General features: G+C 50.0%; 2 protein-coding genes across 5 annotated transcripts in view; one reads left to right on the top strand and one right to left on the bottom strand.

The window, feature by feature from the left end:
* The window catches only part of DAAM2 (dishevelled associated activator of morphogenesis 2), a 108,689-nt gene extending 90,860 nt beyond the window's left edge, over positions 1–17,829 (top strand). For 2 of the 3 annotated variants that reach the window (XM_056137309.1, XM_056137308.1), the window contains exons 15-26: positions 2,446–2,553; positions 3,761–3,787; positions 4,744–4,856; positions 5,932–6,016; positions 7,570–7,676; positions 7,792–7,880; positions 13,071–13,239; positions 13,414–13,521; positions 14,288–14,348; positions 15,642–15,773; positions 17,117–17,287; positions 17,539–17,829. In XM_056137309.1, coding sequence (XP_055993284.1) covers positions 2,446–2,553; positions 3,761–3,787; positions 4,744–4,856; positions 5,932–6,016; positions 7,570–7,676; positions 7,792–7,880; positions 13,071–13,239; positions 13,414–13,521; positions 14,288–14,348; positions 15,642–15,773; positions 17,117–17,287; positions 17,539–17,760 — 1,392 coding nt within the window. In that variant the 3' untranslated portion in view covers positions 17,761–17,829. The remainder of the gene's footprint in view (positions 1–2,445; positions 2,554–3,760; positions 3,788–4,743; positions 4,857–5,931; positions 6,017–7,569; positions 7,677–7,791; positions 7,881–13,070; positions 13,240–13,413; positions 13,522–14,287; positions 14,349–15,641; positions 15,774–17,116; positions 17,288–17,538) is intronic. The other variant, XM_056137310.1, reaches the window with a different exon arrangement.
* A 2,402-nt stretch (positions 17,830–20,231) lies between these two features.
* MOCS1 (molybdenum cofactor synthesis 1) overlaps positions 20,232–22,913 on the bottom strand; it is a 30,559-nt gene continuing 27,877 nt past the window's right edge. Inside the window, exon 11 of one of the 2 annotated variants that reach the window (XM_056137352.1) lies at positions 20,232–22,581. In XM_056137352.1, coding sequence (XP_055993327.1) covers positions 21,716–22,581 — 866 coding nt within the window. In that variant the 3' untranslated portion in view covers positions 20,232–21,715. The remainder of the gene's footprint in view (positions 22,582–22,913) is intronic. The other variant, XM_056137353.1, reaches the window with a different exon arrangement.

Genomic DNA, 22,913 nt, shown 5'->3' with positions numbered 1-22,913 from the left:
TGTGAGTAGGGGTTGTCAAGTTCCTTGGGATTTTTCTGATATGTAAAATAAGGAGAGTAGTAACACACAATTTGGAGACTGGAGAGATATTTCAATTGGTGGGGCACATGCCTCACATGTACCAGGCCTGAGTTCATTCCCCAAGCTGCACAGAACTCTGAACGCTGCTGGGAGGATCTCCTATTAAAAAGTCAAAGAGAACCTTTGGGCAGTGACTGCAGAGCAAATCTAAATAATATAGATCAATTGTTATGGATGGCCCTCCCAAAGTGCTGCAACGGCAAGTCAGCTTATGCTCACTTCTCAGCAGCAAGGTTAGCCTGACTGTTTCCTTTGTGAGAGAAGGGAAATAAAAATGACCGTCCATTTCCATCTGTCCCACCTGGTGCCAAACAGAGTCTATCAATCCCACCCCCCCTTCTCCAGGAAAGAAACAGAATAAAACGTGTTTCTTGATTTCTCTGTTATCAAAGGACATCTGGAGAGGGGTTAATGCCCCTAGAATATAGCACTGTAGCACTGTCCTCCCGTTGTTCATCGATTTGCTCGAGCAGGCCCAGTAACGTCTCTATTGTGAGACTTGTTGTTACTGTGTTTGGCATAACGAATATGTCACAGGTAGCTTGCCAGGCTTTGCCGTGCGGGTTAGATACTCTCAGTAGCTTGCCAGGCTCTCCGAGAGGGGCAGAGGAATCGAACTTGGGTCGGCTGGGTCGGCCGCATGTAATGCAAATGCCCTACTCGCTGTGCTATCGCCCCAGCCCAAGAATATAACTAGGTCTTAATCAGAGTGGTATAAACATTACACTTCAGTGTTAATCTTCAAGGTGGATACCAGTGGGTGATCGGTAGAATCTGGAATTTGTGGAGAATACAAGAGTTCCAGGAAGGAATGCGCCTTTCATGGCCCCAGACCTCCACTGTTCCTCCACTATGAGCTCCCAGCTCTGCTGAGAAGCATGGGTATGGGAAAATTCAGCTTCTCTCTGGGAAATTTTGCAGTGGTTAGCATCCAGTTCTCAGTCCCATCCTTTCCAGAAATAAAGAGCAGTGGGGAGTTTTACCTCTAGGACCCTACTCACTCCAGGCCTTAGTTTAGATGGGGAGCAAGTTAGAACTTTCCTCTTGCCACTGCCGTCCCCAACCACTTCCTCTTCCTTCTTCTGTTTGTCATCCACAGGGGAACAGCCCCTTTCTCTAGTCCCTTACCTACTCTGGGAGTGCTCCTGTAAACACACACACACACACACACACACACACACACACACACACACACACACGTTGTTTCTGCCTTGAAAAGAATGTGTCTGTGTTGGGTTTGGCTTCTTGCCTTGTTGCTCAAGCTTCCCAGCCCAGCATTCCATGAAAGGATCCCTGACCTTAGGAAGGCCAGAGGAATGTCCCTCCTCCCCCTGCTCCCACTCCTGCCACTACTCTGGCCTAGCCTCCCTTTCCAGATTCTAAGAAAAAAACAATGCATGGAAGGTATGTTGCTCTCTGCAAGCTTTCTTGATGGGGAGAGGGAGGAAGGATGTGGCAGCAACATAAGAAAATTCTCCCCTTGCTCTCTAGGCTGGGGGAGGTGGGAGATTTTATTTTTATGAACAGCAAGGCTCCAGATGGGTGAGAATTCCTGGGAGACATGTGGGACAACTGGTGGGAGGCAGTAGGAGTGTGGGGGTGTAGCTCTGTTCTCTCTTTTCTGATACCAGTCAGGGTATAGCAAGAGGACCAGTGCATCTTCAGTGGACTCACAGCTTCTTCCCACATTTCTGGGGAACCCTGAATGTCTCTGTAAGAGTCCCACAACGTGGGTTGATGTCTAATTTGAAGAGACTTACTAAGTTGTACTCCCTGGGTCTGGCCTCATCATAAGGGACAGCTCCATCCCCCTGGGTCTGAATCTTACAGTGGAAAACCATGGCAGAGTCTTGCTGGAATGAACCAACACTATAGGTGCCAGGATGCCCCCATCCATTGGTATTTGTCCACTTTCTGGAATCTGGAAAACCTGTGAGTGTGGGGCTGGGAGCGTGCCTCTCAGAGAGGGCATCTGTGCTGAGGTTTTTGGTTGGAGATTCTGCCTTTCTGATCCAGGTGCACCTTAGTTTTCAGGGAGAATCTCCGTGTGCAGTGTACGCCATGTGTAGTGGCTTTGTCGTTCTCCCAGAAGGAGAGGAAAAATCTTCACTTAATACTGTCCCAACTCTTTGGGTTTTAGAATATGATGACTAGTGACTCCACATGGATGGGCAAAGGGGATGCTCCAACCTGGAGTAGGGAACTGGAGGGTGGAGGGGAAGGAACGGATTCCCTCTGAAGGCCCGAAAGCCTGGCTGTTCAGAGGAAGCTCCTGGGGGAGGGAAGGGATAGGCAGATACCAGCTGTTTCCATCCCGGGGATCGTGAATCAACCACAGGGTCTTTTCCCTTCACTGTCTCTCAGGAACGTGTTTCTGGAACCATATGGAATGAGATTGACGACATGAAGGTGTTTCGGATTCTGGATCTAGAGGACTTTGAAAAAATGTTCTCAGCTTATCAGAGACATCAGGTAAAACTGTTCACCTGGCATCTGGGGTTTGAGCTTCTGGTTTTGACTTTGAAGTCAGCCCCCCTTCCCCTGCCCTTCCCTCCTTTCCATGTAGATGAGTGATTTTATCTTTCATCAGTTCTGTGTTCCTGCTGGGGACAAGGATATGACTTAGTATAGTAGAGGAAATATTCCATCATATTAGTTTGCATCCCACATCAAAAGAGGCATAGGATTTTGTGCCTCTCTGATTTAGGCACACTGGAGCTGGACAGGTATAATGGCCAATACTGGTCTCTCTTTTTTCCCTAGGATTTAAGGGAAATATCTAGAACAGTGTAACTTTTCAGACCATGTTGTCCACCCTACTGTCATCTCCTAAACCCCACTCTCCGATGTCGATTGGTTGAGCAGAGGATGTTAATGTTTCCCAGTAACTTAAGCTGTTCCCCATATCTTTAGGAGGTTGAGGCTAGAGGTGGGTCCCAAAGACGGGAGGGAGAGGCTCTAGGTTTTGCTCTAGGATGATGTACAAATGGCTGTATAGTAGATCAGGTCAATCTACATGCATGGGACTGGAGACAGAGTGCAGGTTCTTTCCAAGGCAGTATGGCTTGCCAAAAATGCTGTTTCTTGGGTCTCATCCTGAAACCCATGTAAATCGGGAGATGCACCGGCACCTAGGAGTCGGCTTTGTAGCAAGCTCATCTGGTGTCATCTCTGGCCCCGCCTTTGCCCCACTGATGATAGAGCAGACACTTGGGGTTGAGGGCAGGGTGTGAAATCCAAGGCTTTCCCTTGCCCCAGGTTCAGTTTTCACTCTCACCCATCTCAAATTCATTGCTCTATTCCCCCCCCCCCATCTAGAAAAATAAATTCCTCCAGGGCATGCACTCTGCCTCAGAGCATTTCCCAGCAGGGGGGATCGAGGACTGGCAGCTTAGACCCAGGTGTGGCTGGGGGAGGGGACAGTGGGATTGTCCTGCATGGGAGGTAGGAGAGGCTGTCTGCTCCCTGCTTTGTTGGGCTTCTTTCAAGTGCATGTTCGCTCCAAGCCACTGCAGCCAGGTGCTACTGGGGGGGGTCTCTCTCTGCAGCCACAGGGGGGCGCTGTGGGATGGGTGGACAAATAAGTGCTCAGGTGCTCGAGTCTCCTAATGTTCATGGGTCTCCTGGCTAATATTGTGCATGTTTAATTCTCTATCGGCTGTGGCTGCTGCCTGCCTAGGAGCTGATAACTAATCCCTCTCAGCAGGTGAGTCACTCCTGGGGCTCGGGACATTCTCCCACTTAACCACTGACCTGGTCTGCTGCTCCCAAAGAGAGGACTTATTCTTTATATATTCTGCCTTTCTACCCATCCGTACAAGGATCTAGAAGGGAGGAACCCCAGAAAGAAAAGATGAAGGGAGGTAAAGGAGGGAATTCAGGTAGACTTCCATATTTAGACATGGAGGTGAGTGTCTACTGCAGGGAGAACTCTGAGGAGGGTTGTCTTACCGCCCCCAGCCCCCCCCCCAATGCCAGACAAGACTGTCTGCGAGAAAATTCAAGTGCCCAATGCACCGAGACACTGATAGAATGGCAGGCAGCCCCTGGGCATATGCCACGTGGAGCTGGGCTGGGAGAAAGCCAGCCTCCAGTTCACCTCACAAGAACCCCTAGAGAAGGGACAGGAGTGGGGTGTGAGTTTTTCTGGGACTGCCTGCTGGAAGGGGAAATTCCACAAGGTATGCTTTCCCTACCTCTGAAATTCTAAATGCCTTGGTCATTCTGGCTGTACCGAGGTCCCTAAGAGTCCAGGAACTTTGGTTTTAAGGGGACTTGGAACCAACTTCTCACCCTAAGCTTGGGGAGGCTTTCTGGGGTAGGATGGGGTGAGGGGAAATGGATGTGTGAGGGATATGGAGATCATACTGCAGTACCAGAAGTATTGGTTCCTCCCCTTAGCATAGCCCTTTCTCAGTTTGCTCAGAGAGGGCAATCTTTTAAATGGGGGGGGGGGGGGGAGATGTTCCTCAACATACCCTAGCCCAGATACTTTCTATTAGAGTTGATTATTAACCACTTCCCTATTCTTCTTTTTCTCTTTTCCCCTCTAAAACCAGGGACATTCTCTGGTTGGTAGGGGGTGGCCCATGCATGATGGGGTGTGTGTGGGGTGAGGATTGGGGAGAATAGACACCTCAACCACTCCTTTCGAATCTTCAGTTGCAGAAAGAGCTTGGGTCCAATGAGGACATCTACCTGGCCTCCCGCAAGGTCAAAGAACTTTCAGTCATCGATGGCCGGAGGGCTCAGAACTGCATCATCCTTCTCTCCAAGTAGGTACTCTTCAGTGGCCTTAGGGGTCTGTGATAGTGTTCCGGTGGGAGGGAGCTGAGTTGGAGCAAGAGCAGAGCAGTCAGTGGAACGGAATGTCCTGGGAAGAGACTGAAGATGGGGTGGTAGCCATCTCTGTCCTCGTCCTCCTCCTATCCCCTAGGAATGGATGTAGGATGTGGGAGAGGCACTTGCTGGAGCCCGTGCTTGGAGACGTTAAGCGCTTGTGCCCTGTGCAGGCTGGCCTGCAGTCACTGCAAGACTCTCTCTAAGCATGCAGAGCATCCCACTTAGCTCCTAAGCATCCCTGCAGCTGCAGAACAAACAGCCAGTCTGTGCTCACAGATCAAGTTGGCCTCTGGCTGAGCTGGGGCAGAGGTCATCCTTCCTGGACTATTCTTAGTACCAGCCTACCTAGTAGGTCTGAGGACATCCAAGACCCTTCTCTTCAGCCTTCAGTGTCTCCCTTGTAATGGGGACAGAGTTCTGTGTCCCCAGGGCTAGTATGGAGGGGAAGGGCTATGGGGGAGTTGACCAGGTGGTGGGGCGCCGTCCCCCTTCCCAGGTAGAACGGAACCTTCAGTTAGGACTAAGAGTCATTCTGTCTTTCAAGAAAGATGAAAGAAGGACAGAAAGAAAGAGAGAAAGGAAAGAAAGAAAGAAAGAAAGAAAGAAAGAAAGAAAGAAAGAAAGAAAGAAAAAGAAAGAGAAATTGCCCCTGTTCTCTTTCCCCAAGGGATATTGCAGCTATTTTAGGCATGAGGAGAGAGGATCAGAAATCATTTCTTAGTCTACGCCAGAGTTGGGCTTTGTATTCTAGATGTCCCTCTCAGGTCTGATGAAAGCCCCAGCAAGAAACCTGAGATTTTGGTCTCCATTTAGACAAATTTATCATACAGATTTAGTGCAGATAATTGCTTTGGTTTAGTCTGAGAAGGCTTGGCAGATGAGGTGATCAGGGAGTACTCCCAAGTGAAGAGGGATGGGGAGAAGGAGTTGTCTCCTGGAAAAGGTAGTTGGGAGTCAGGGCTGAGCCATAAGGCCAGGCCAGGCTGCTCAGGGCAAGTGTTGCCTTAGGTTGAAGCTCTCAAATGAAGAGATCCGGCAGGCCATTCTGAGGATGGACGAACAGGAGGACCTGGCTAAGGACATGCTGGAACAGGTGAGCCCCAAGAAGGCAAGGGAAGGGAGCTGAACCTCAGGGATGGCATTTGCCCCTTCTATAAACCCCAGAGAGACTGAAACTCAGGTCAGGGAGAAACCTGAACGGAGGAAGAGCCTAGGAGCAGAGTATTTATTCAAACCTCCCTGGGCTGACCTTTCTGAGAGAAAGGCAGAGAAGGTGGTATATCATCCTGGGAATTGAGATTGCCCAAGGAAAAGTGGTAGAATCTTCCAAGGTTTTAAGGCAAAGTCAGAGTAACCCACAGTTTTATTCTTTCTCATTTTTCTTACCTCAGTTTATTAGGCCTTTCAGTAAAAAGTCAGAAACCACTGAACAAAACCACCATCAAATGAATTTCATTAAAATAAGCCCTGCTTTTCAAAAGGCTCTATTTCTAGGGGTTGAAAAAAAACTTTAGAAGAGATTTGACTCATGTGGATCCATATCAGATCTAATGTTTAGAATAAATTGCTCTACAGTCCACGAGGAAGTAATGAACAATTTTTGCATGATGAAAGACTTGAACAGATACTTCACAAGAGAGAATTTCCAAATGGTTCAATAATGCTAGTCACTGAATAAATGTGGGGAAAGGTGCTCAATACCCTTAGTCACACAGGAAATACTTTGAATTATAGGCAGCACCACATACTCACTATAACTGTTAATATTTAAAGTCCAGAAAAGCCAAGTGTTGACAAGGTGTGAAAAGTTGGAATTCTCATTGGTACAATGATTTTGGAAAACTAGAAGCCTAAATATCCACCTATCTTATTACACAGAAATCCCACCTTTAGGCGTATACTTAAAATAAATGAGTATAGTATACTGATGCCCAAAAGTACACAAAATATAACATGTTTATTACTTCTAAAGCCTCTAAAATGAACAACCCAGTGTGCAGTAAGAACCAATCAAAAGAAGCAGCCCAATGCTTACAACATGCACATAGATGAATCACAAACATATCAAATAATTGAAGCAAGACACCAAAGAGCATAACTCAGCCTAAATCCAGTTATTGTTATGATATTCAAGAATAAGCTGATCAATCCAAAGTGACAGAATTGAGTTGAAAAGCTATGTTAGTAGAAGGTGAAGGCGTAATTTATTAAAATAGCACCACAGAACTTCCTGAATGGGTAGAAATCATCTATATTTCATTTTGGGTGGGGATGAGTGGGTGGATAGTTCTGTTAAAATTCATTGAACTGCACATTTTAAATGGAGTTTTACCTTATGTAAATTATTTTTTCAATAAAGTTGGTTTAGAAATAAAAAATCATTGAGTGTACAAATAAGATAAGTGTACGGTATGAATAGTTTGATTTCATGACAGATAAAAACAGGGGGGAAGGAGGTTTAGATCTGGGCATCAGTGTGCCCTTGAGCAGAGCATAAGTGTCTGAACCTGGCCACATGTGGAGACCTCTTGCTTTCCAGACCCCATCGCCATCGTAAGCCCAGTATGTGGGCTTCTATTAGACACTGTGTGCCATCATATCAGTTTCCCCATTGTGCACCATCTAACTCTCACGTACCCTTTGCAGCTGCTCAAGTTTATCCCAGAGAAGGGTGACGTGGACCTTCTGGAAGAGCACAAGCATGAGATCGAGAGGATGGCCCGAGCTGACCGCTTCCTGTATGAAATGAGCAGGTTGGAGAAGCAAGATGCAGAGGGGTTGGGCCTCAGCAGAGCAAGGAGGGAGATGAAGCTCGCCTGGGGTTCACCTGGGGGAGGTTCCTTCTGATGGTGCTCATTCTGTCTGCAGGATTGACCACTACCAGCAACGACTACAGGCTCTCTTCTTCAAGAAGAAGTTTCAGGAGCGGCTGGCTGAGGCCAAACCCAAAGTGGAAGGTATGGATGAGGGTGCGCTAGAATGCAGAGGCATCGGGGAGATGAGGCACAGGTCAGAGAGCAGGGGAATAGAAGCATGTTTCTTCCTTATTCTCAGTCCCCCCACTGAAAATTAAAGGCAAGGGCAAAACTTTAAACTGATTATTTTAGATCTACACAGCACAGCCACTACCATTCATGGGCATTTTCTCTGTGCCTCTGCACTCACCTCTCCCCAAAGGAACATTGATTGACATCTGCCCCGAGTGGAGAAGAAATGTTAAAAAGGTGATTGGGAGCCTGCCTGGGAGCAGGCAGTTATCTGAGATTGATTGTAAGCATGAGCAGGCTAATGATGACCACAGCAATCACCTAGAACCTAACGAAGTCATTAATGTTCACTCTGCTCCCCAAGTACTAAGATCATTTTAAATGTGAGCTATTTAGAAAGTAGGAATTCAGGCAAGGTAATTTGGGAGACAATTTTTTGAGACGATTCCCCCACCCCTTACATGGTCTTTTTCAGATGAGAACTTTGACATTAGAAGGGAACCATGTGTCCAGGGATGTAACTCCATGGTAGAAGGCATACTGTATGTCTGAAGCTCTGGGTTTCATCCATGAAACACGTCTCCCCACCCCGGTCAGCACACACACACAAAGATACACAGATACACACAGAACATAGACACAGACACACACACACACAGAGTCATGCACCAAGCTGTAACACTCCACCAATGTGTAACACTCCATGTGGACAGTCAACAATCCTGTAGTCCATTCTCTCATCTATAAAAATAGGTCAATGTTGTCTGAGGCCATGTTACTGGTGGGTGGTGGAACTAAGATGGAGATTCTAATGCTGTGCTTTAGAATTCATACCTTCACTCTTGTCCTGTTGTACTTCCCAGAAACTGGAACTACTACTGGAAAGGGGAGATACAATTTGGGAGAAAATGCAGGAGGGCAGCCATGCACTCCCAGGAGTTAACATGGTAGAACAAGGGAACCTGTCTCCAGGATGGTGGTGGGGGATAGATTAGAGGCAGAGCAGAACATGGGTCCCCTCTGCAGGACACTTAGCACGAGCTGCTTCATGGGATGTTCTGGAGTGTGACAGCTGGAGGTAGACACATATCACTGCAATAGCCACAGGAACTGCAGGCTTGTTTTGATCATAGACCAGGGATTTGAGAGAGGAGGAACCCAGCAGCGACTTGTTGATGTAAGTTGTGGTGGTATCTCCTGCCTTAGTGTTTGGCTGATCCTTCACTGCACCCTCAAGTTTCTTTGTCCTGCTGCAGACTGTCTTTGGGGTATGAGACACAGATAAGAAGTTCACCCCAGACCTATATGCTCAATTCTGTGTGTTTTCTGAGTCAATGGAACAAATATCACCAACTTGTCATTTAAAGATATGTAATTAGAGTAACCATCAAGTAGCTTTGATCTCAAATAATTTCCTGCTTCTGAGAGTGCACTCTTAAACTCTCCCTAATTGGTCAATCAATAAACAAAGAGAAATATCTTTTTTAAAAAATATTTTTAGTGAAACACCATAAGGTACATTTGTAGACTTCCAAATTTTTGTGTTTGGGTTTCAGTTATACAATGATCGAATACCCATCCCTCCACCAGTGCCCATTCTCCACCACCACTAATCCCAGTATCCCTCCCACCCCCCATCCCTCCATCCACCCTGCCTCTGTGGCAGGGCACTCCCTTTTGTTCTTTCTCTCCTTTGGGGTGCTGTGGTTTGCAAAAGAGGAATTGAGTGGCAATCATGTTCAGTCTATATTCTACTTTCAGCATGCATGCAAAGAGAAATATCTTTAATGTCAAACTAAGCAAGCATGTTTGGGAGTGGTGAGACAATTTCCTTGATATAGCAAGAACCATTGTTCTAGAATGATCTGGAGGTCTTTCTTCTCCTGGAATTGGAAAGAGGTTGCTTGAGTGTGTTAGAGGGTTAGAGGGCTTGATGAGTGGTGGAGAAAAGATCATGTGGGAGTTGAAAGTTATGCTCGTTCAGTCCCCGAGGGAGGAGTTCAGGTTTAATCTATCCCTGGACCTACAACCTCAATCTGTCAATTCACCAAATTTGAAAAATTTTCCAATTCATCCATGAATATGAATATATTCATGAACATATTCTTGTTGAATATATTCTTTTTATGAATATGTTCATTGCTGAATATGCCAAATTTACCCAATCTCATTAAGAACACATTCACTAAATGTAGTCAGGATGAATATGGTTTCAAATGTAAACATATTCTTATGAATATAGTCATGAATATATTATTCTTATGAATGGCCCTAAAATGCCTACATTGCATATAGGACTTTTCTCACACATCCTGATTTCCTTTGTCATTCTCTGTTTTGTCAACGTTTTAGCATTTTTAGGAGGATTTCTTTAAAAATTAAGCATATCAACCTTAGAAAATCTATCTCAACCAATATCTATTGTCAGACACTTTTGATAAGCGTTTTAAGTTAGCTTTTCATTGAAATATGCCCGTGAAAAGCAAACAAATCAGAGTCCTTCTTGATGACTCATCCTAGTGAAGTAACCTATGTAATCAACACCCAGGTCAGAATGAGGAACGTACCCAGAGCCATTCTTCAGGTCCCCTCTCTCCTCCCAAAAGCTAACACCCATCCTGACTTGCAAATTATTTGCATCTGTTTTAAATTTTATTGACATGGAATCACATAGTTGAAGCATCTGCTGGTTTCTTGTGCATCCTGTATGCAATTATCCCTATTGTTACATATGGCAGTGGCATATTCCCTTCAGTGCTGCATTTTGTACTATTGTGTTAATCTTCTATAATTAATTTAACCAACCTATTTGTGATTTAAAAGAAAATCACTGGAATAGCAACTAAGACTCCATCCAGATGAAAGGTACTGCTAGGTTCTAGAATACACTCAGATTTTGTAGCTATAGACAGACCTTATTTGTCATTTTATAGGCTCTTACTCATTATTTTTAATGCTTTTGAATATTTCTGAAAAATTTCCATCCAGGTTCTTACTTTATCTTTTTATTGCAGCATGTTGCGGAAGTCTCAGATTGTTATAAGCCAAAGATGAGGGAATGGTTTGGTCTCTTAACCACTACATATCACGATCAGGATCACGATCATCCTGTTGTTCATCGATTGCCTCAAGCAGACCCCAGTAACATCTCCTTTTTCCTAGCCCTGAGATTTTAAAAAGTGCCATATTCAGTGTTCTTTCAGGGTTAGAAGAATGAGACCCATCATTGTTACTGGTATTTGGCATATTGGATACGCCATGGGGAGTTTGCCAGACTCTGCCGTGTGGGCAGGTTACATTTGGTAGCCTGCTAGGTTGTCCAAAGTAAGAATGAGATAATAAGATGTCGGGAGCTGGGTTTTAGAGTCTCTGGGTCTTGGACATTAATGGGATTACACGGCACCAGGGGTCCAGTTGGTGAGTGTGACCCCTGCCTACTGGAAGATGGAGGATCTGGGTGGGGGATGCTCAGCCCCGATCCGAGCAGGCTTGGAGATCTCAGCTCTGGGACCCACATGCCTTTGTTCCTCTGCCAGTACCTTCATGCGTGTGGAGAGTGGTCTCAGCATGGTTGTGGCTGGTTCTGGAGGTCTTCAGCTCCCGAGTTCTGCTCGGGGCAGGGAGGGAAACTCAACCTGCCCCCCTGCAAGGGGCCCTGTCAAGGACAGCCAGGCGTGGGGGCAGGAGACTCTGCCACCACATATAATCATCAAAAATCTCACTGCATTACTGCAACCAGAATTTTGGCATACAAGAGGTACTCTAATTCTGCACCTCACTAGGGTGAGGAAGGGCTGTACTTTTTTCTCATTAATTCACTTGAGAATGAGATACTGATATTTTGATTATTATCCAACTTAGTTTGTATTGTAACAAGAATGTATTTGTTGAACAAATATATTTAAGACTTTGAGGGGGAATAAATGTTAAAATTCCTAAAGATTGGGTAAAATTGTTATATGATAATCAAATGTAACATCAAACAGAAATTTAATGAATCTAAGCCACATAAATGTAAAGCACATCAATATATTTTTTGTTTTGTTTTGAGCCATACCTAGTGATGCTCAGGGTTTACTCCTGGTTCTGCACTCAGCAATCACTCCTGATAGATTCGAGGGACCGTATGGGGTTCCAGAGATTAAAGCTGGATCAGCTGCATACAACAGAAATGTCCTACCTACAGTATTATCTCTCCAGCCCCAAGCACACCAATACCTTAAAAAAAGAGAATGATATCTTACATGTTACAAGTGAGGATAGGTTGATATTTTTCTTTCCAAAAGCCAATAAATTTCAGCACTTCAAAGAGGCAAGCACAGTCACCATAATACGCTGGCAACACTGTAAAGGTAAAGGTAAAGGCCCTCCCGTTGATCGTCAATTTGCTCGAGCGGGCCCAGTAACGTCTCCATTGGAGACTTTGTTGTTACTGTGTTTGGCATATCGAATACTCTCGGTAGCTTGCCGGGCTCTCCGAGAGGGGCGGAGGAATCGAACTCAGGTCGGTCATGTTGGCTGCGTGCAAGGCAAATGCCCTACCGCTGTGCTATTGCTCCAGCCCAACACTGTAAATGTTAATATTCAATCACTAGATCAAGGGAAATAGTAGCATTACGTTCACTAATACATGTGTAGAACATAGAAAAGATGCAGTTACAGTCTAGAAATACATGCAATGGGGCTGGAGTGATAACACAGCAGGTAGGACATTTGCCTTGCAAGTGGCTGACCCAGGTTCAATTCCGAGCATCTAATATAGTGCCCCTAGCACCGCCAGAAGAAATTCCTGAGTGCAGAGCCAGGAGTAACCCCTGAGCATCGCTGGGTGTGACCCAAAGGGAAAAAAAAATAGAAATACAGGCAAGAGACACCCTTGTGTATATACTGAATGAGGAGTTTGTCTATTCTGAGAATGGGCTTTTGGACAAATCAGTTCATTTTAAGTTTGCTCTGGTTCTGCTCCACCCACACCACGGAGCATGTGTTGAGTAGAGGGGCCTGCTGAGGAGTAAGCATAAGCTCTGTTCCTTTAAGAGTGACACATCAACAGCTCCTACAGCTTCTTCCCTAGACTCGGGAGTGAGACTGTCCTGGCCCCAGGCAACAGTGGCCCTGGCCCCATCTGCATGGGGTGCTGATTAGCCCTTTCTCCCCCAGCCATCCTGCTGGCCTCCCAGGAGCTGATCCTCAGCAAGCGTCTGATGCGGATGCTGGAGGTCGTACTCGCCATCGGCAACTTCATGAACAAAGGGCAGCGCGGGAGCGCCTACGGGTTCCGGGTGGCCAGCCTCAACAAGATCGCTGACACCAAGTCCAGCATTGACAGGTGGCCCTTCTGCTTTCTTACCCACCTGGCTTCTCCCCTCTGTCCCTGGAACCTTCATCCACTTCCAACACCTAACCTGTCAACCTCTTTTTCCTCACACCTTACCCCAACGTCCCCTGTCCTTAATTCTTTATTGCCTTTGATTCTGACCCCTGCCCCAACTTTTCTCCACAGAAACATCTCTCTGCTCCATTACCTGATAATGATCCTGGAGAAGAACTTTCCGGACATCTTGAACATGCCCTCAGAGCTGCAGCATCTTCCAGAAGCTGCCAAAGTCAAGTGAGTCATTAGTTCCTCCAAAGCTGGGTCACATGCACTCTTGTCTAATTCCTCCTCTAGGGGGCAGCTAGTGAGAAATGGACAGTGTCTCAGGACCTGCCTTGGGGAAAATTAATAGCTAGTGTACAACAGAAGCTGACGACACTCAACTCACTGTATTAAAACAAAAGTCTCAGACTCAGTGAAGTCTATAGAGTTGTCAGAGGAGACAGGAAGAGAGGAGGGGAGGAGGAAGTTGGGGAAGGGTGTGGTGAATCCTATGTACCAGAGATGTTGAGCCTACCCCTGATATTCTGTAATTTATTCAGCAAACACATGAAAATCAGTTTTAAGAGGGAAAAGGGAATTAGGGGCTGCATGTGACCTAAGTGGTGGAATACTTGCCTTGCATATGTGAGGCCCTGGTTTGACATCAGGATTACATAGTCACCTGAACACCTTGGCCCTCAGAGCAGAGCACTGCTGGGTACGACCCCCACAACTAACCAAAAATGGGATGGTGAACTAGAAAAATGAAATACACAGATAATATGTAAAACACACCATGCTAAGAGCTTACAAGCACTGCCTGCTGATAATAAATCCAAGCCCGAAGCCAAGTGTTGGAAAGCTACTGATCTGGAAGCCTCCATCCAGAATTGGCAGGATGAACAGAGCAAGAAGAGGTGGAATTCCCGACCACATGTGAGGGGTCAGATCCACACGCAGTCACGGATCCTTGTGCTGCCCACCCTCAGTGCCCGCCCCTCCCTCTGTCCCCCCACAGCCTGGCAGAGCTGGAGAAGGAGGTGAGCAACCTCAGGATGGGGCTCAGAGCTGTCGAGGTGGTGAGTACCCAGCCCTGGCTGCTTGTGTGTGTACTGATTGTCATTGGGCAGATGGTGAAGCCCAGATTGCAGACCCCATAAAAGGGGCTCATGTGACCCCAAGCTCCAGGCTCAGCACTAGAACAGCTTTCACAATGGGCACAGCTGCAAGCAGAGTCAGTCCTCAGAACAGGATGACTGGATTATCAAGGGCTTTAATTCAGACTTCCAGAGGGGGCGGTGTGTGTGGTGTCGGCAGGGGGCGGGGGGATAGACTATGGGTGCGACCCTGTTGGCATGTCTGTGGGGCCGTAGTGTGACCTGATCATGTTGGTCTCAGGTGGATGGGAAAGAAGATCTCTGGAAGTTTCTAGGAGCAGGGAGTAAAGTGTGACCCTGGAAAATTATGTTTTATCTCTGTCCTGAGCCAGTGGTGGTCCCTGGACTGCATCCTGCTGGAGTCCCCACCTGCTGATGGCCCCCATTGCTGTTTGGGTAGCCTTTCTGACAACATTCTTTCTGGCCCCTTGTGGGGGGTGTCTCCAATTCTTTGTTTCCCACACTTAGGAATGAGAGATTTTTCATCTTCACTCTGTGAATGAGTGAGTGTGTGTGTGTCTGAGTATGTGAGTGTGTGGTGGTGAGGGTAGTTTGGGGATTAGAGAAAGAGATTCAGAAAGGGGAAGAACATGTCCTTGTCACAAGGCAGCGGGCTATTTCCAATTTTATAGTTTTCAAAGTGCTCCCTCAAGCCTGACCTATGGGTTAGCCATGTCCTTGACAGCAAGGAGACTTGGAAATGCAACCCACGTTTAGCCTTCACATGCACTGCCTGAGGGGCTTGCTTCAGATTCTGGGTATGTGCCAGTTAGTATGTCTTTTGTCCAACCTCCCAACGCAAGGCTGCTGTGTGACCAAACCACACTGCAGGGTGCGGGGTGTGAGGGTGCTGAGGAAAGCAGAGGCAGCCATGAGGAGGGGGAGGGTGGGGGCAAGAGCACTGCCAATCTCTCAGGGTCTCGAGATTCGACATGCTCCCCCTTCTGAAGGCAGTTCTGGTAGCAGATAGATAGCGCCGGAAGCACTTGCCTTGTTTGTAGTTGACCCCAGGATCAATCTCTGGCTCTGAATTTCCCCCTAAGTACACTGGGAGTAAGCTGTGACTACTACCTTTCAGCTCTAGCCCCCACACCTTCCCCACACTTCAAATTGAAGGTAGGTCCATATTTTGTGGTCAGCCAGAGGGGTAAAAGATGTGGGAATTCTTAGGCATCCTGGCTGAGGTCTAGCCAGCCCCTCACTCTCCCTCCGCAGGAACTGGAGTATCAGAAACACCAGCTTCGGGAGCCGAATGACAGGTTCGTCCCAGTCATGAGTGACTTCATCACTGTCTCCAGCTTCAGCTTCTCAGAGTTGGAAGATCAACTCACTGAGGCCAGGGATAAGGTAAGGGGTGACCAAGAGCTTATCTGACCCCCAACTTAACCAGCAGCCCCTTCATCTGTTCCTACCACAAACGACTAAGAGAGGACAAACCCTGAGCCACAGAGCTTCATGGAAAAACAATGTTCTCGCCCCTACAAGCAAAGTAATAGTCATCCATGGTCAAGACCACACAGTACATTTCTCAGGGGTCAGCCAACACTCTTGAGGATTGCACATGTCTTTCTTACTGCTCAGCTTGTGAGTTTTTGACAGGTTGTTATTCTATTTGACTGCTATGGGCATTATAATCCAAAGAGCTTAAATAATTGGTCCAGAGTTGCTTGGCTGAGAGTCAGGTGAAGGTCCTGACCCTGGAGGCTAGCTCCAGTTTCAGTTTCAAAGCCTCTTCCTGCTGCTCCATCTGACCTGCACAGGGAACATCCTGCACCTCTGGGAGGGTCTTATGAAAATGGGATGTAAGGGCTCAGATGTCACTTTCTCACCAGTTCTCAGTAGATGGGGTATGTGTGCCACTGGCCAGGGAGCAGTTTGAAAAGGGAGATCTATCTGAAAGGATATAGGGTAGGCAGATCAGGCATGGCATCTCAGTAAAAGAACAGTGCCCGATAATGCCCCAAAGTAGAGAGAGAGAGAGAGAGAGAGAGAGAGAGAGAGAGAGAGAGAGAGAGAGTGTAAGAAGAAAAGTGCCTGCCATAGTGTCAGGGGTTGGGGTGGGGGTGGTGGGAGGGAAACTGAGGACATTGGTGGTGGGAAATGTGCACTGGTGGAAGATGGGTGTTCGATCATTGTATGACTGAAACCCAATCATGAAAGCTTTGTAACTGTATCTCATAGTGATTCAATAAGAAAGAAAGAAAGAAAGAAAGAAAGAAAGAAAGAAAGAAAGAAAAGAACAGTGCCCAGTTGGATCTGACACCTTCCATCAACACATGAAGTAGGTTTTGTTACCCCATCCATTCCTATTTCACAGAAGAGGAATTTTAGAGTTAGAACTGAGGCATTTTAGAGTTAGAACTGAGGCATTTTAGAGTTGGAACTGAGAATTAGAACAGAGTTTTGACTGGGCAGTTCCTTGCCAAGGCCTGCCGCTCTCTACACCTGTACCCTGATGGAGCTACTGGGGCCTCTGGACCAGCTGCCCATCAGCTCTGGATCCCGCAGGCATCCGCCCTGAGCTGCTTCTTCAGTCTCACCCAGATGGCTGGTAAGGAGGTTCTCTCCTCTCCAGCCCTAACCGAGATTCCAGACGTCAGGCCCCATGTGGGCTCCAGCTGACTCTCAGATCTGCACAGGGCCTGCGTCCACTCACAGCTAACTCCCACCCATGCTTCTCCCCTGCACAGTTCTCCCAGGCCCTGATGCACTTTGGGGAGCATGACAGCAAGATGCAGCCAGATGAATTCTTCGGAATCTTTGACACTTTCCTGCAGGCCTTCTTAGAGGCCCGGCAGGACCTGGAGACCATGAGGAAGAAGAAGGAGGAGGAGGAGAGGCGAGCACGGATGGAGGCCATGGTGAGGGGCAGGGGGCGAGGGGGGAGGGGCGCCGAGGGAGAGAGGGGCTAGGGCTGCAGCAGCTAGGGAGTGACTGAGTAGCAGCGCAGGTCTGGTGTCAGCGTGGCAGGCCCGCCTGTGGCCGCAGGACCTGCGTGGGGCAGGGGGAAGGCCCGGAGCCGGCCTGTGGGAGGGTGCCTGGGTCACCTGGGGGGGGGCAGCTCGGGCCCCTCCCACCGCGGTGCCAGCCTGCCTGGGTCCTCCCCCTGTAGCTGAAGGAGCAGCGGGAGCGGGAGCGTTGGCAGCGGCAGCGGAAGGTGCTGGCGGGCAGCGCGCTGGAGGAGGGCGGCGAGTTCGACGACCTGGTGTCCGCCCTGCGCTCCGGGGAGGTTTTCGACAAGGACTTAAACAAGCTCAAGCGCAGCCGCAAGCGGTCTGGGAGCCAGGCCCTGGAAGCCACCCGGGAGCGAGCGATTAATAGGCTAAATTATTGACCGGGGACCTGCGGGGGCGGGACCGGCCTTGGGGGCCCGACTGGAGGGGCGAGGGGAGTTGCCTGCGACCCCGACACAGTTGGTGCTGGGTTGCAGGCCTGGGGCTGGGCCCTGGGCAAGCCTGGCGGGATGGGCGGGGGGGGGGGGGGGGGTGTGGCAGGACCAGCTGCCCCACTCACCTCTTCTTCCCACGCTTCATTTTGCATCCTCGGACTCCCCCTCGCCCCGGGGGCTTCTCAGACCGACTGGGACGTGCCCTCCAAGGCCCCACAGAAGAAGGGTCCTGCTAACCCCCATTGCCCCTCCCCGAGAGGCACCCACATGTGGGCCCAGCATGATTCTAGATCAAGACCAGTCATTCCTGGGCTTGGTCCAGATTTCATGCGCGCGATGGAGAAGAAACTTGGCGGGAAGGAGGGGAAGGGTTGAGATCCAAGGAGGAGGAGTCTCTGCTCCCATCTCAAGAGGAGCAGAGTGGAACAATTATGGGCAGGAGGGCACGGGCCTCGCATCTGATGGAGAGGGAAGAGGGAGTCTGTGCTGGGGGAAGAGGTTGATGCAGGACCGAGGGATCAGGACTCCGGGGGCCTTGGCTGTTCCGCACGACACAGGCCTCCATGCCCTCCTCCACCATCGCCTTGTCTCCTCATGCTGGAGCCCAGAAACACCCACTCTGGGGCCCTGCCGCCCCTGCAGATGCTTGCTGAATCCCATAAGGAAGGGGATCAGAAAGCCTCCAGTGGTCACACCTCGTGCCTTGGGTGTGAGGCCCTCTGCTGGGGGACTCCTCCTGCCTCCCCCTTGAAACCAGACCTGGTGGGGAGACAGCCGCCTCCTGGGGAGCAGGCCTTCCCACAGCCTCGCACTAGAGGGCAGCACGTGAACGCTTCATTCCCTGGGGAGCCTCAGGAGGCAATCCCCCCCCACCCCCCCCCCCCGCCCCCACCCAAGGCCCAAGGGAGCCTCTGGCTGGAGCCATCACAGAGTCGGTGCAGCCTCCAGGCCACTTCCCACCTGGTACCCTGGGCTGGTCCCTGGGCCATCAGCACCCGAGAGGGCCCCAGAGACCAGGGTTTCCCTGTTCCCTGCCATGGCTGGAGCATCTCCTCCTCTAAAGCCTTCACTGGGGTTGGGGGGACCCCAGCAGAGCAGACCGAGGAAGCTTTCAAGACAGTGTGCTGCCCGCGGGGTCAAGCGTGAAAGTCTGAGAACGGGGTCCCAAAGCCTCTGCTGGTTACTTGATTATGCTCTTCAACCTGAGTTCCCCCAAGGAGTCTGTTCTGGCCCTCCCAGCCCCTCCATCCTCATCCTTTCTTCTTGTGTGGCAAGTCCTCTCCCTGGTTAAGGAGAGGCCTTTGTCCCTGTGTGCTCCCCATGCAAGTTGGCTTTTTGTCCCTTCTCAGACCCAGGTCCTCACTCTTCTCTTCCTGATGTCCTCCCCTTGCTATCTCCCTGTTCATCCTGCTCCTCTGGCACAGGGCTACTGCCAGTGGACAGACTGGTGGGCTGGGCCCACTTCTCAGTTATACCAGATTTCCTGGGGCTGGGACCACAGCGGTTGAGGCTGGGGGTGGGGGGTGGGGTGTCGGACGTGTTGATGAGCCCCGCATGTGTGTTGGTTCGAGGGGAAGGGAATCTAAGGGCGGGCCTGACCTGGAGTGGAGAACCTATCCTGGACCCCAGGGAGGGCAAGACGAAGGCTCCTGGAAGAGCCTCATTGGGGCTTTGCTGTACCCGTGCCAACCGAGAAGCTGGCACAGAAGGGCGGGGCCTCTCCGAGGCTTCTCGAAAATGGGTCAGGCTGGGCAGGGAGCAGCACGGGGTGGGGAAGGGGCTCTGGTTCTGTTCCACAGGTCTATCCCAGCCCTGGCCTTGCTACTCACCACGGAAGACAGGATACACACGGAGAAGGAAGGTGGAAGCTGACGGACACAATGGAACCAAGAAGAGTTTTCCCGAACTGTGTAGAGGACACATGCATTGTTCCAGGGCTTCTCAGCTCCCCTGCCCCAAAGATTTTTTTTTTCTTCTCTATTTATTATTTTCTAGATCTGGCCAGTGGCTCTGGCACCAGATGCCACTGTATAGCTGGATCTCCAACAGTGCCTTGGACCATGGACCCTCATGGCTTGCTCAACAGGGGCTGGTGAGCCAACCCTGGACGTGCACAATGTTTACACCAATGGTACTTGTCCCGAGGCCTTGCTTTCCCTCTGCCCTGGCCCTGGCCCTGGCCACTGCCACCTTTGGGCAGATTTTGCCAGCTGTTTCATTTTGTGTCGATTGTAAAATTCAGTTAACCTGAAGCAATTCACCCCTTCTCAGAATCACCCCTCCCCTGCAATGGAAGTAAAGTGCAGTGGGTGGGGGGAGAACATACCCCAGGTGGGTGGGGGAGAGTCCATCAAGGGATGTTCCTCTGCCCACCACCCATTCCACCCACTGTGGACCCCCCTCCTCCAAGTCTGCCAGGGATGCCTTTGCGTCGAGGTCACACTCCCCAGCGGTCTCAGACGATAAATGAGGCACATGTACAAAATCTGCGGTGTCCTTTTCACCTGCACCTTTTTTTTTTACAAGAATATATTGTAATACTAAAAAATATTAAATCCAAACCTTTCCCACCCAGCGGGCCTACACACTTTGCCTTCTTCCTGTGGGAGGTCTTGATGTGAATTGGGTGATCACCTGAGCCCCAGTCTGATGCTGGGTCAAAAACCAGCTGATTCTGAAGCCCATCTGGACCATGGAATCTGGCCTTTACTTTTCCTTTGAGTCGGTGTTTAACATCTGCCCTGCTGTAGGACTGATGGGTCACAAGAGAAGGGGCAGGTGGCAGTGGCGCTCCTTGCCAGAGACACGTTAAGTCTAGTGTTTGGGGATGGGAAAGCCTAAACAAGACCCCTGATCACGAAGGGCTGGTGAGGAGGATCTGCTGCTTTGGACACGCCACCCCTGAACAGATCTGTGGTGTGTGGTGGGGATGGACCCCAGGGCTGCACTGTTGTCAGGCATGTGCTCTGTCACTGAGCCCCATCCCTGGCCCCTGCCTCTGCAGAGTGCACTGCAGACAGTACAGTTCTGTACCTCCCATGCATGCCCCCCGTCTCCCGCAGGCTGAGGCTGTGACAGACAGAGAATGTGCCCTGTCACACCTGTTCTGCCTCGGGGGGAGTTGGCCTAGAGGTGGGGTTGAGGGATGAGCATGAAACTGGGTAAACTGAAGTTGGCGTCATGACTTTATTAGTGTGCCACATGGGTGGAGTTCTCAACTCCCTTCTTTCCCTGATTTGTTCCAGCATAGAGGGGTGTGGGCAGCTGTGGGGCTGTGGGGCCAGTCAGAAGCCCACCGCACAGGCTGCTCCTGTTGAACAGAGAGGGGCAGGGACAGCCAGCAGGATGATGCGATTGTGTGACCTACCAACAGCCTGTTGGCTCGAGGGGACCAGGCCAGGCACAAGGAGGGGATCACTGGCTCTCAAAAGTGGGATGGAGAAGGGAAATCGCCAGGGCAAAGCACTGCAAGCTGTGCTTCCCTCCTCAAAGTGGGTTCCTCTGCCGAGTGAGCCCTTATTCTCTCCCTAGAGAAGCAGGAAGAGAAAACCCACAGTGAGAAGTGGAAGTGGTGGGCTGGGACTCTGTGAGTGGCTGTGTCCAACAGTCTATAAATGATACAGTGGGACTTTTCAGTTGCCCAGTATTGCTTATAGGGACCCCTTGGCATGGCCTTACTGTCCAGGAAGGCCAAGGGGCTGGCTGGTTTGCACATGAATGGAAGAAAATGTGGTGAGTCATTCTGACCATCAGGCAGTTGCGGGGGAGGAGGAGGGTGGTTAGGCTCGGGCTCCTATGGGTGAAGGTGGACAGAGACAGAACCAAAGAAACTAGACATCTTTCTTTCCTGGAGCCCTGACTATCCCATCTTCTGCCTGGTGGGTCTACAGGTGAGAGGGCTCTAAGTCCGATGGAAATCCCCCCTCTGGCCCCCAGTCTTGCTAACGAGCTTGATCTCTCCAATGACGATTTCCCTGCTGACAGCTTTGCACATGTCATAGAGGGTGAGGGCAGCCATGGCAGCTGAGGTGAGTGCCTCCATCTCCACGCCGGTGGGGCCCCGTGCCCGGCAGGATGCTTGGATCTCCACGGCATGGCGTATGCTGTCTAGCTCCAGCTGGACCTGAACGTGGCTCAGGGCCACATGGTGGCACAAGGGGATCAGCTGGCTGGTCAGCTTGGCTGCCTGCACTCCTGCCAGCTGGGCCACAGCCAGGGCATCTCCCTTCTTCAGCTGGTTCTCTTGGACGAGCTTGAAGGCCACTGGCCCCAGAAGGACAATGGCTGAGGCTACGGCCACCCGCTCAGTGTCAGGCTTCTTGCCTACATCGACCATGGCTGCCCGGCCTGCTGCATCCACATGGGTGAGTTGCCCCGAGGTTGGCGGGGGTCCCGAGGCACAGCCAGGAGCCTGGGACCCCGGGCTAAGGCACTCTGGTTTGGCATCTGAGTCTAGGTGGAAACTGTAGTGTCTTTGGAGGGAGCTGGCACCCAGCCACTGCTGGGCAAAGAGAGAGGCCTGGGGGACCCGGCCTCCCTTCTGTGAAGTCACCATTTGGTTGAAGACACTGTGTCTAAGACCCTGAACATGGAGGGGGTTCCAGGAAGCAATGCTCGGGATGGAAGAGGTCTGGGAGACAGAGCCTCCTCTCTGCGAAGTGCCCATTCTGTTGGAGAAGCTGTGTCGGTGACCCTGCACACAGAAGGGGATCCAGGAAGAGATGCTCGGCCTGGCTGGTGGGGAATCGCAGAGCATCCAAGAGCACGCTGGAAGGCAAGGGGAATGGAAGAAAGCGTGAGTCTGAGGAAGGGCTGTTGACCCTCCTCTCCCGGCCTCTCTCCACCGAGTTCTCTCTCTCCCACTGGGGAAAGAGGCGTGAAGAATGAAAAGCACAAGGAGAGAGCTAACGGAAGACAGGCAGCTCAGAAGTCCCAGAAGCATAAGGCTGGAGCCGGTGTCAGCAATGTGACAGGACAATGGCCCCACCAGTGTTCCACTGACCTGGTAATGGTGGTGGCAGGGAGTACTGGGCCCCCCGACACACAAACTTTCTTTTTGCCCAAGCTCTCTCTTTTCCTTTGGGTCACATTTGGCAGTG

The sequence above is a fragment of the Sorex fumeus genome, unplaced genomic scaffold (assembly GCF_029834395.1).
Source record: "Sorex fumeus unplaced genomic scaffold, SorFum_2.1 ptg000123l, whole genome shotgun sequence".
NCBI lineage: Eukaryota > Metazoa > Chordata > Mammalia > Eulipotyphla > Soricidae > Sorex > Sorex fumeus.
The sequence above is the reverse complement of the archived record's forward strand: the minus strand, read 5'-3'. Positions and strand labels throughout refer to the sequence as shown.